This window comes from Pseudophryne corroboree, chromosome 1 (genome assembly GCF_028390025.1).
Source record: "Pseudophryne corroboree isolate aPseCor3 chromosome 1, aPseCor3.hap2, whole genome shotgun sequence".
Lineage (NCBI taxonomy): Eukaryota > Metazoa > Chordata > Amphibia > Anura > Myobatrachidae > Pseudophryne > Pseudophryne corroboree.
Window position 1 is genome coordinate 1,230,572,511 of NC_086444.1, and position 13,261 is coordinate 1,230,585,771.

The 13,261-nt window shown below is 44.9% G+C and overlaps 1 protein-coding gene across 1 annotated transcript; it reads right to left on the reverse strand.

Moving 5' to 3' along the window:
• Window positions 1-279: 279 nt before the first annotated feature.
• Window positions 280-12,584, reverse strand: LOC135029400 (putative N-acetyltransferase 8B). Its single transcript, XM_063953846.1, has 2 exons — window positions 12,504-12,584; window positions 280-1,184 (listed from the first exon to the last, which is right to left on the reverse strand). The coding sequence occupies exons 1-2, from the start codon at window positions 12,582-12,584 to the stop codon at window positions 504-506; spliced, it is 762 nt and encodes a 253-aa protein (XP_063809916.1). The 3' UTR covers window positions 280-503.
• Window positions 12,585-13,261: the final 677 nt, after the last annotated feature.

The window sequence follows — 13,261 nt, forward strand, 5'->3', positions numbered from 1 at the left end:
TCTCTCTGGGAACAAAACACAATGGTTATCACAGAATCCATATACACTATGCTCATCCTATCAGAAAGCTACTTTACTTTAGTTCCACTTGACTTCTCTGCAGTTTTGATAGGTACAATATTTACAGAACATTGGACATAATCATTTCTGCATGTCTATTCATCTCATTTGTAAGCCCTTATGGAATGTGCATCCTCTGCTATGTGGGTCATAGAAACATAGAATTTGACGGCAGATAAGAACCACTTGGCCCATCTAATCTGCCCCTTTTTTTTATCCTTTAGGTAATCTCAACCCTTTTTGAACCTTAATTCTTTGTAAGGATATTCATATGCCTATCCCAAGCATATTTAAATTGTTCTACAGTCTTAGCCTCTACCACCTCTGATGGGAGACTATTCCACTTATCCACTACCCTTTCTGTGAAGTAATTTTCCATGTAAGTCAGATTGATTAATATCACGGTGTACATGGATCTCCATCAGCTACTGTGCAGTTCTTCTTCAGTCCTGTGTTGGAAGAACATACCAGTAGTTGATGTCACGTAAGTCAATCAATTCAGCAAAGTAGTAGTTTGGGAAAAATGTGCGAGTTCTCCTGAAACCAATCTTCTCGTACAGCTTCCAAGAACTGATCTGACATACTGAGGTGTTTAAAGTCAGAGCCTGGAACCCTCTCTTCCGGGCAAAGTCGATGACTGTCCTGCACAAGGCTTTAGCAATTCCTTTGCCTCTATGTCTTTTGGGTACTGATAACCTCTTGAGCTCCATAAGTTTTTTATCACCAGGGTGACAAAAGGGAGCAGCCGCCACCATTCCCACCACCTCCCCAGCTGACTCTGCCACCCAGAAACAGCAGTCGTCCCGCTGACAATAATATTTCCCAATTTCCAACATGTCTTGCCCCAGGCTCTGCTGGACGTAGGAAGTGAAGATATGTCTGTTGATGAACCAGAGGATGACTAAGAAGATGGTTACCACCATAAGAGAGATGGCAATAGATCCAGTGGTTAGTAAAGGAACCAATGATCCCACAGCAAGGAGGAACCGAATGTGCGAAAGGCTAAGTGTATGGCGGAAGGCTGCACTGGTGTGTTCTAGGAGGCCACAAGCAAATATCTCTCTCACAATCTGGTAATCTGAGTCCTGGTAGATCCGGATGGAGTAATCTGCCATGTTCTTCTCCTGTAACATATAAAAGGAGAAAACGTGTTCAGTACTACGCAGGATTTCCAAGGTTGTATTATATGTAGAAGTCATTTAGGAAGTAACAATAAGGGAGAAAATTAGGTAGCGCTGGATCTAAACAGAATGTATAGATGCCTTGGATAACAGGGAACAATTTAATCAAATATGAAACAGGAAATTCAAAATTACTACTTGGTCCCAGCAGGGAGTCACCTTGGAGAGATGACACTTGGGGTTGGGGGGAGGTAGTGAGGGCTGGATATTGCAGAGATCCCACCAACCTGAACCTTTTGTAACTCCCCCAGGACAGGGCGCTCCCATGGCAGGGGGTGGGGGGGATTAGGAGGGAGATAAAGGTGGGCTACCCTAAGGGCTGGAGAGTTGAGTCACTGACCCTAGACTACGAGGTGATGCTCTGCCAGGGATTCATTGTGGGAACTGTCATGTTGGTTGTATTACAGAAGTGTGCTGTGCTGCTTCTCACCCATTCTGTTCAACAAACCACCATCTTTCTTTTATCTCCCACTGTGTCCAAGTGATCTGCAACCAAGTATCTTCACATAGTGTGTAATATAATTGTCTACAGGACTACTTTCAGAACAACAAGAATGCAATCTCAAAATAAATAAACTGAGCACTGTGAACAGAGCTGTTAGCATACAGTAGGGTTGAAATTACAGTCAACTCCACTGACATCTAGCCTCCTTGTACGTTAAATAGCCCTTATAGTTGCGTTGTGCTGTGCCGTGTTTCGGTAGTGCCGAGCATATTTATGTTGCAAATTTTTCTATTAAAATGCATCTTATTTGTAAAGCAATGTCACTAGGATACACACAATAAAATTACATGTGGCATGCCTATATTCTGGAAAACACTGCAGCATAGCATTTTGTATGCAGATACAGATTCGGTCGCACTCAGAATATGGGAATACATAATATATTTGTCCCGGAACTAAGTTTGGATGTCTGTACCACTGAAGATGGACTAAAGATGAAACAGCTGCAGGGCGAAACCTGGATAGGGCTGGTGGAGCTTCTTGCTCTGGACTAGGACCTGTTGTGGAACTGGTCCAGACTGGAACTAGATTAGGCTTCTTATAAAGCCTACAACCAGCAAGGCTGATACCTCCCAGGATACAGGTTGGGCTGGAACCGGTTATGCTTCTTGAGTACAGGACCAGTCTGGAACCGGTTATACTTCTTGAGTACAGGACCGGGCTGAATTCAGCTATGCTTCTGGAGTACAGGACTGGCCTGTAACCGGTTATGCTTCTTGAATACAGGACCAGGGTGGAACCGGTAAAGCTTCTTGAATACAGGACCAGGGTGGAATTGGTTATGCTTCTTGAATACAGGACAGGGCTGAAACCAGTTATGCTTCTTGAGTACTGGACCGGGCTGGAATCGGTTAGGCTTCTTGAGTACTGGACCGGGCTGGAACTGGTTATGCTTCTTGAGTACAGGACCAGTCTGGAATGGGTTATACTTATTGAGTACAGGACCGGGCTGGATCCGGTTATGCTTCTGGAGTACAGGACCAGGCTGGAACCAGTTATGCTTCTTGAAAACAGGACTGGGTTGGAGCTGGTTAAGCTTCTTGAATACGGGATCGGGGTGGAATCAGTTATTTTTCTTGAATACAGGACCGGGTTGGATCCAGTTATGCTTCTAGAATACAGGACTGAGCTGGAACCAGTTATTTTTCTTGAGTACAGGACCATACTAGAACTTATTAAGCTTCTTGAATACAGGACCGGGCTGGAACCAGTTATGCTACTTGAATACAGGACCAGACTAGAACTGATTAAGCTTCTTGAATACAGGATCGGGCTGGAACCAGTTATGCTTCTTGAATACAGGACCAGGCTGGATCCAGTTATACCTCTTGAGTACAGGAGCAGCCTGGAACCGTTTCTGCTTCTGGAGTACAGGAGTGGGCTGGAACTGGTTATGCTTCTTGAATATGGGACCAGGCTGGAACTGGTTATGCTTCTTCAATACGGGACATCGCTGGAACCGGTTATGTTTCTTGAGTACAGGACAGGGCTGGAACTGGTTAGGCTTCTTGAGTATAGGACTGAGCTGGAACCGGTTATGTTTCTTGAGTACAGGACTGGGCTGGAACCGGTTATGTTTCTTGAGTACAGGACTGGGCTGAAACTGGTTATACTTCTTGAATACAGGACCAGCTTATGCTGGTGGTGACTCTGAAGCAACCACTTGATAACACTGTGTTAAAACGAACAGCTGCCTGGGACCTGTAGTATGATCAGGAACAGATGCAGGACTGAAGGTAGTCTGTGGAATGAGTAGTAGAGCATGGTGTACAAAGCTTAGCTAGTGTCTAAATGAAGAGCACCACTGGCTGAAACTGGTAATTCACAGGAGTAGGAATCAATGGAACAGGAGACAAGTTGTGGGAACATGGAGCCTAGGAATATGGCAGGAAAGCTACGTTGCATGGGCCACTGAAACATTGGCTGGAAATATAGGTGGGTACTTGCTATATTGAATGTACTACTGGAAGTTCAGGAGTTAACAGCACAACAGGATTCAAGATCTTGCTCCATGCACTGCAGTAGCACTTGCTTGAAGGTCTGTGATCACTGCAGTCAGAATCCTCAAGGCTAAAGACACAGATGAATTCACTCGGAGATAATTAGCATGAAGTGAGATTTAGCAGGATAGACACAGGCACAAGCTGAGGGTGAGGATACTGCAGGCTTTAGTGAACTCTGCGGATTACTGAAGACAGATTTATGACTGAAGTGAGAATACACTGTTGCTGAAGAAGCAGGACTTTGTGTTACCAGGGACCTGAGAAACACACTTAGGAGCCAGGGTTTGCTGAATAGCTTGCTGTAAGCAGGAGCTGGCTAACATACTCTCTCTCAGGGAAGAGACTTACTGCTCTGGCTGATTTTCTGAAGAGTCATTACAAAGGAATTGCAGGTCACTGATTGGATGCTGGTGTCAGCTGAGGTGAGAAGCATTCTAACTGGGGGAATGCAGTCAGCTGACATGTTCCAAGATGGTGATGCCTGTGCATCAGATTCTAAAACAGGAATAAGCAGGAATCCTGACCTGCAGGTCAGGTGGCAGAGGTAAGTCACAAGGAAATTACTTAGAACATGAGTGAAAAAAGTCAGGTTTATGACATAATTTTTATCAGCATAAAACATTTTAACAGAAAAGGTCACCTGAAAAGACGCTTGGCGCTACCGAATGGTGCGGCGTTTATGCGTTATGTGTAACGAGACTTGTAGTGCACGGAGGAGATGTATGTGGACACATTGGTATTTCTACACGGTTTGCTGTTGAAGCACGTGGGTTGGTCCCAGTGAGGCCTGGGATGGAGATTGTATTCATGCAGTTGTTGTCCATGCATCTGTCTGAGAATGGCCGTAACACTGGCATTAGATATACAGTGCATCCAGAAAGTATTCACAGCGCTTCACTTTTTCCACATTTTGTTACGTTACAGCCTTATTTCAAAATGGAATAAATTCATGTTTTCCTTCAAATTTTTACACCGAATACCCCATAATGACAATGTGAAAAAAGTTTTTTGAGATTTTTGCAAATTTATTAAAAATAAAAAACTAAGAAATCACATGTACATAAGACTTCACAGCCTTTGCTCGATACTTTGTTGATGCACCTCTGGCGGCAATTACAGCCTCAAGTCTTTTTGAATATGATGCCACAAGCTTGGCACACCTATCTTTGGGCAGTTTCGCCCGTTCCTCTTTGCAGCACCTCTCAAGCTCCATCGGGTTGTATGGGAAGTGCCGGTGCACACCCATTTTCAGATCACTCCAGAGATGTTCAATCAGATGCAAATCTGGGCTCTGGCTGGGCCACTCAAGGACATTCGCAGAGTTGTCCTGAAGCCACTCCTTTGATATCTTGGCTGTGTGCTTAGGGTCGTTGCTGAAAGATGAACCGTTGCCCCAGTCTGAGGTCAAGAGCGCTCTGGAGCAGGTTTTCATCCAGGATTGCTGCATTTATCTTTCCCTCTATCCTGACTAGTCTCCCAGTTCCTGCCGCTGTAAAACATCCCCACAGCATGATGCTGCCACTACCATGCTTCACTGTAAGGATGGTATTGGCCTGGTGATGAGCGGTGCCTGGTTTCCTCCAAACATGATGCCTGGCATTCACTCCAAAGAGTTCAATCTTTGTCTCATCAGACCAGAGAATTTTGTTTCTCATGGTCTGAGAGTCCTTCCGGTGCATTTTTGCAAACTCCAGGTGGGCTGCCATGTGCTTTTTACTAAGGAGTGGCTTCCATCTGGCCACTCTACCATACAGGCCTGATTGGTGGATTGCTGCAAAGATGGTTGTCCTTCTGGAAGGTTCTCCTCTCTCCACAGAGGAATGCTGTAGCTCTGACAAAGTGACCATCGGGTTCTTGATCACCTCCCTGACTAGGGCCCTTCTCCCCGATCACTCAGTTTAGATGGCTGGCCAGCTCTAGGAAGAGTCCTGGTGGTTCCGAACTTCTTCCATTTACGGATGATGGAGGCTACTGTGCTCATTGGGACCTTCAAAACAGCAGATATTTTTCTGTACCCGTCCACAGATTTGTGCCTCGAGACAATCCTGTCTCGGAGGTCTACAGACAATTCCTTTGACTTCATGCTTGGTTTGTGCTCAGACATGCACTGTCAAGTGTGGGACCTTATATAGACAGGTGTGTGCCTTTCCAAATGATGTCCAATCAACTGAATTTACCACAGGTGGACTCCAATTAAGCTGTAGGAACATCTAAAGGATGATCAGTGGAAACAGGATGCACCTGAGCTCAATTTTGAGCTTCATGGCAAAGGCTTCGAATACTTCTGTACATGTGATTTCCAAGCTTTTTATTTTTAATAAATTTGCAAAATTCTCAAAAAAACTTTTTTCACATTGTCATTATGGGGTATTGGAATAAGGCCGCTACTTTCCGGATGCACTGTACAGTGGGCTCCTGAGAGATAGCTGGTAGTACCTTATATGGTGTTTTCAGCCACATTCCATAAGAATGTTCATTATAGGATGGACAGAGGTGCTAAGCATTATGGACCAATTATAATACCAGTAAGGGTTAATAACAATAAATTTGCTCTTGCCACAGGATGTACTGTAGTTATGTGACTGGCGGTCAGGAAACCGCGGTCACAACACTTCCCCTACATCCCGCCCCTTAAGATTCCCGACAGTTGGCATGCTGACTAACAGAGACTATTCCCACTCGTCGGTGTCCATGACACCCATAGAGTGGGAATAGAACCTATGGCGACTGCAGGTCGCTACTGAGCCCACAAGGAACTTCTTGTGCTCGCCCCCCCTGCCGGTTTCTGCGGACGGGATCCCGGCAAAGGTATCAGGAATGGTGGTCTCCTGACCGCCGTTCATGCATACCCAAGCCCTTGCCACATACCCTATCTTGGTGCTTACTGCACACGTGTAAGAGATAAGAATTGTTCATGGCATGTTGTGCCAACCAATTGACTGGTACAGTATGTAAATATGGATCCGGCAGCCAGTGCCCAGAGTGCAGATACGTAGATGGTCACTGCATTATATTCTCAGCTTCTCCCCGGGACTGAGTCTGCTGGAGATTGTGGCCACTCTATCCCTGATTCCGGGCATCAGAAGCCGTTGGATCTTCCTGCTATAACCATACCCTATGTTAAGAAATGGAATAATCTGTTTTATCTGAATACCGTTTACCTTTCTCTCTCTGTGCATGTCTTTGATACATATAAGAAAGTGTAAGAGGATTTGGTCTCAATCCATTGATCATGTGTATTGCTTGTTCTTATCATGTTTTCTCTAACCTTTGGCCAAGTCTCTCTGTGATGGATCGTCACACTTATTCCTTAAAACACTGCATTCACTGGTGGGACCTTCATGTCCCAGTCTGACAATGGGCTGACCAATGTGGCAACCCAGCATCTGCTGATAAGGAGCTCATAAACCGCAATTGGTCTGTATGCAGTTCGTTTCCAAAAGTAAATTGTTTTACCAGCTTTTATGTATATCATTTCAGATTATGTTCTACTCAGTAACACAGTTATCAGTATAAAATACTGTATTTATCCAATTACTCCAAGATAAGATGATGCAAAAAAAAAATAATGTAGAGGTCAATGCATTCATGGATTACACAGGTTCAGTGGCTGACTAAAACCAGGTGACATGCAGTCTTGAGTTAAGCCAGCCCCAGAACCTGTGTAATTCATGAGTGTCCCAGTTTAAAGAGACAGTATGGTAAGGACTAGTTATATATCCAGCATAGTAATCCCCTGTGGGACCTTAGCTTGAGAATCAGTGAGCAGCTAGTTGTGGCCTTACCTCCTACCAATGGGGGTAATTCAGAGTTGATCGCAGCAGCAAATTTGTTAGCAGTTGGGCAAAACCGTGCTGCACTGCAGGTGGGGCAGATGTAACATGTGCAGAGAGAGTTAGATTTGGGTGGGTTATATTGTTTCTGTGCAGGGTAAATACTGGCTGCTTTATTTTTACACTGCAATTTAGATTTCAGTTTGAACACACCCCACCCAAATCTACTCTCTCTGCACATGTTATATCTGCCTCCCCTGCAGTGCACATGGTTTTGCCCAACTGCTAATAAATTTGCTGCTACGATCAACTCTGAATTACCCCCAATGTGTGACATAAGGCTTGCTATGGGTTTACATGTAGTTGCAGCTGTTATGCTGCCTTGATGGATAATCTGTGGTTAGCAATGTATTCTTTATAGGCACAGTAATACCGACTTGAGTTACACCGCAGGGAAAGTACAATGGATTCTCTGCAGATCAATAAAAGGGTCTCCCTCTCAAGGGTGCCCCAGGCTGAAGCTCAGGGCTGTTCCCGAGATACCTGGTGAGTGCCGAATTGATAGCAATCAGTAAAAGTTAGTTTAATATAATATTGTCTTTTACAAGATGATTACAGGTCCTAACAAGCCTCCCCCGCATGCCAGTGCTTTGAGAACCACAAGTGTAAGCATGCGGACCATTGAACATCCTGCCGGTACCTTTTTTACCCCTGTAGATGAAATAATAAAATAATAACAGTGCACACACACCTTAGACTGTACAACTTTAATACATACTAGGGTATTCAATTATCCGCAAATTCGCGGCAATTTTTCGCCCGAAATTTTTTTGCGGCAATCGGCCAAAAATTGCCGCGAAAACGCTCCATTTTTCGACCTATTCAATTCCGACCGGGTTTCACGTGAAAATTCTTGCAGTGAAAAGTGCAGGTGAAAATGGGGAAATCAGCCTGTACCCCAAAAAATGCTAAACTAACATAGGAAAACAGAAGAGAAGTGTGTTAGAGATCACATTAGAGAGTTTTTGGGGACTTAAATTGTGTGAAATGGCGGTTATATGCATTTTTTTTTAAATGCAAAAAAATGATAGAAAGCAAGTTTTTTTGAGCAAAATAAATGCTCTCATTAAATTTGGGGTACATGAAAATGGGTATAAGTTATATTTGGGTCATTTTAGGGTACTTTAAAAAAAAGTGGAAACAGACCGATTACTCCCATCTGCAAGCCTAAAAAACACCTGTCCCACTCATAAAGCACCGCAATATACCTGTCCCATACCTTGAACCCCAATTTCCATCACTTTTTACCTTAAAATAGTGACTTTTCCCAACTTTTCACCTGCTTCAGAGAAGGTGAAGTGAAATTAGTGAAAACATGATCACCGATAAATTTTCCAGGATAATTGAATAGGCTGTAATTGCATTTCACGTGAAAAGTCCGGTTTTTCACCCGAAAACCGGACTTTTCACGTGAAAAGTCCGTTATCACTGCTAATTGAATATGGCCCATAAACTCACTTATACTCACGCAGTTGGTCCTCTTCTCCAGTACAATCCCGCCTGCATGGGAAACAAATATATATATATATACTCATCTACTCTTGTGCAGGTCGGTCCTCTTCTCCAAGTAGGCATCAAGGGGTTAAAACAACAAAATAAAGGTCACGATCCCTCTGGACACAGCAGCTCTGTATGTACATACAGTGCTGCTCCCACAAGTAGCGGAACCAACGTGCATTCTGTCATTTGTAGGGCCACCGGCCAATCAGCGGGCTGTTACCATAATGACGTCGTAGAAACATAGAATTTAGCGGTGGACGAGACAAATATTCAGGGCTGTTCCCTGTCATTCCCAGCACATCTCAGGAATGCAGCTTCCACGCAAGAGAGGCTTACATTTCAACCATTTAATGTCAATCTAGGAAGTTTATAAGAAGTCATATCTGATGAAGAGCCCCTGTTTAAATCAAATTATTCCACTTCAGTCTGCAATAAAATCTGGGGGAGAATAAACCTGTGGAATCCACCCAGCTCCTTTAGACTATACTGTCTAGGAATACATTTTTAAATACTGTAGGTCAATAAAATAAATGATAAATGAAATGGTACGCCATAACAAGGACCAATTTTGTGATTCTGGTAACGGTGAGATTTATAGGATCAATAAAGATAATCCGTTGTGTAAGTACAGAATCACCAATTAATATATTGTATTCCCCCAGTAAATACAACTCTAAGGGAATTATTCAATTAGCGGTGATACAGGTAGCAGTGACGTGGAGGGCAGACGATCTGGAAGCCAGAATCTTTCCGCACCAACATTGTACATTTTCCCTTTGCAGTAAATCATACCATGGTGGGATAATGCAATTCTCTGCGACTTCACCTAGAATTGAATTGCCCCCTTTGTCTATATAGATCTGCATTTATTTTCCAAATAGCAGAGATCCAGACACGATTATCACTGACTTATATTTATACCATTTGGCCTCAGTATTTCTCAAGAGCAGCTGTCAGAATTTACATTTACCCCATACCCGACAACACCACAGAGCAGAATGAATGGTTCATCATGGTCCCAGTTCTACAGAGAGACATAAATCTTGTGTAATTCAAATGTACAGATACAGTTTAAGTATCAAATGGGCTTTCTGCAATGGAGAAGCAAAGCTGAAGCTGAAAGATGATGTGGCCGGAATGTCACACCTCTGTGAGGTGGAGGGTTCCACTGCAAGGTGTGATTTACAAAAATGTTTGTGGCAGCTTTGCTCATTTCTACTTATAGAACTACTGTATGGACTAAGACTCCAGCTTAGAGCTTTGCCTGTTAGATTAATACACAGATGAACTTACACAGAAAAAACATCTTTCAAAGCAGAGGTTGACTAGGAACATACATAGTGTAAACCAAAAGGGCCAGAGGTAGGTGAGAGATCTGACCTCCATACTGTAACCCTCAGAAGTACCAGAGGTAGGTTGGAGACCAACCCTCCACACTGTAACCCCAGAAGTACCACTTGCAAGGGGAAGGTAAGAGACCAGCCTACCATACTTTATCGACAGAAGTGCCACAGATAGGTGTGACACCAGCCCTCCACACTGTAACCCCAGAAGTGCTAGAGCTAAGTAGGAGACCAGCCCTCCATAATGTAACCATAGATGTACCAGAGAGGTAAGAAACCAGCCCTCCTTACTGTAAACATAGAAGAGGTACTGTAAATGTGAGACCAGCCATCCATAGTGTAACTACAGACATGCCAGAGGTAGATATAAGACCAGTCCATCATACTGTAACCACACATGTGCCAGAGGTAAGTAGGAAGTCAGCCCTCCATATTGTAACCCCATAACTTCCAGAGGTAGGTAAAAGACCAGCCCTCCATACTGTGACCCCAGATGTGTCAGAGGTAGGTAGGAGACCAGCCCTCCATACTGTAACCCCAGAGGTAGGTATAATACTAGCCCTCCATACTGTAACCCAGAAGTGCCAGAGGTAGGTAGGAGACTAGCTCTCCATGGTGTCACTAAAGAAGAGCCAGAGATAAGTGATAAGCATACTGTAACTCCAGAAGTGCCAGAGGTAGGTGTGAGACCAGCCCTCTGTACTGTAACCACAGAAGTGCCAAAGGTAGGTGTGAGACCAGCCCTCTGTAATGTAACCCCAGAAGTGCCAGAGGTAGCGTGAGACAGCCCTCCATACTGTAACCCCAGAAGTGCCAAAGATAGTGTGAGACCAGCCCTCTGTACTGTAATTCTAGAAGTGCCAGAGGTAGTGTGAGACCAGCCCTCTGTACTGTTACCCCAAAAGTGCCAGAGGTAGTATGAGACCAGTCCACTGTACTGTAACCCCAGAAGTGCCAGAGATAGTGTGAGACAGGTCGACTGTACTGTAACCCCAGAAGTGCCAGAGGTAGTGTGAGACCAGTCCACTGTACTGTAACCCCAGGAGTACCAGAGGTAGTGTGAGACCAGTCCACTGTACTGTAACCCCAGAAGTGCCAGAGATAGTGTGAGACAGGTCGACTGTACTGTAACCCCAGAAGTGCCAGAGGTAGTGTGAGACCAGTCCACTGTACTGTAACCCCAGGAGTACCAGAGGTAGTGTGAGACCAGTCCACTGTACTGTAACCCAGAAGTGCCAGAGGTAGGTGTGAGACCAGTCCACTGTACTGTAACCCCAGAAGTGCCAGAGGCAGTGTGAGACCAGCCCTCTGTACTGTAACCCCATAAGTACCAGAGGTAGGTGTGAGACCAGTCCTCTGTACTGTTACCCCAGAAGTGTCAGAGGTAGTGTGAGACCAGTCCACTGTACTGTAACCCCAGAAGTGCCAGAGGTAGTATGAGACCAGCCCTCTGTACTGTAACCCCAGAAGTACCAGAGGTAGGTGTGAGACCAGCCCTCTGTACTGTAACCCCAGAAGTGCCAGAGGTAGGTGTGAGACCAGTCCACTCTACTGTAACCCCAGAAGTACCAGAGGTAGTGTGAGACCAGCCCTCTGTACTGTAACCCCAGAAGTACCAGAGGTAGTTTGAGACCAGCCCTCTGTACTGTAACCCCAGGAGTGCCAGAGGTAGGTACAGTATGAGACTATCCCTTCGTTCTGTAACCCCAGAAGTGCCAGAGGTAATGTGAGACCAGCTCTCTGTAGTGTAACCCCAGAAGTGCCAGAGGTAGTGTGAGACCAGCTCTCTGTACTGTAACCCCAGAAGTGCCAGAGGTAGTGTGAGACCAGCTCTCTGTACTGTAACCCCAGAAGTGCCAGAGGTAGTGTGAGACCAGCTCTCTGTAGTGTAACCCCAGAAGTGCCAGAGGTAGTGTGAGACCAGCTCTCTGTACTGTAACCCCAGAAGTGCCAGAGGTAGTGTGAGACCAGCCCTCTGTACTGTAACCTCAGATGTGCCAGAGGTCGGCCACCTCTTCTTTCTGCACTTGTATTTCGTATCCAGTCTATGGCCCTACTGGTTTATGTATATGACAAACCTGCAGGAGGTCCCAGATGTCTCCCTGTTTCGTTGACTTCTCATAAGGCGCAGAGCCTGTTCTAGTAGCACTTGGCGGCATTGGCTGGGATCCACTGATACGCAGGTAAGTTCTATAATGATTTACCATGCTCTGGTCAAAGGTAATCACAGCATTCCTTATTCCATTGCCCTCTTATCACTCAGCAGCTGAGATACCGTTTCCAGGGACACTTTCTATGAACTTCTTGAATTCCACCTGTAAGTGGATATAGGAGACTGCACAGGGGTATATCACTGATCGTGTACATAGTACAATTACACCAGTATGTAACTATTCTGCCAAAAAAGTAAGTTAAGACGCCATTTACCATTAATGTAACAAGCAGGCTGGGTGCTACTCAGCTCAGTTACATACATGACATAACTGGGCTGCTTACACTGTACTTAAAGTACCATATCCCTCACAGCGTCTGTCACTTCTGCTGCTGGAGCCAGAGCAGAAGCTAATCCATCTCAGTAGATAGGAACTGAGTCACAAAGTTGCTGTACTTACTGTAATACGGTATCCCGACTCTGGGTCGACACTGCATATGTCGACACATGATAGGTCGACGCACCTTAGGCCGATGCAGGAAATAGGTTGACACAACCATTATGCCGACGTGGAAAAAGGTCGACATGAGTTTTTCAAATTTTTTGCATTTTTTTTAACTTTGTCATACTTTCCGATCCACGGGGAACAGTAACCTCTGCTGCGCGCACCAGTAGCGGACCGAG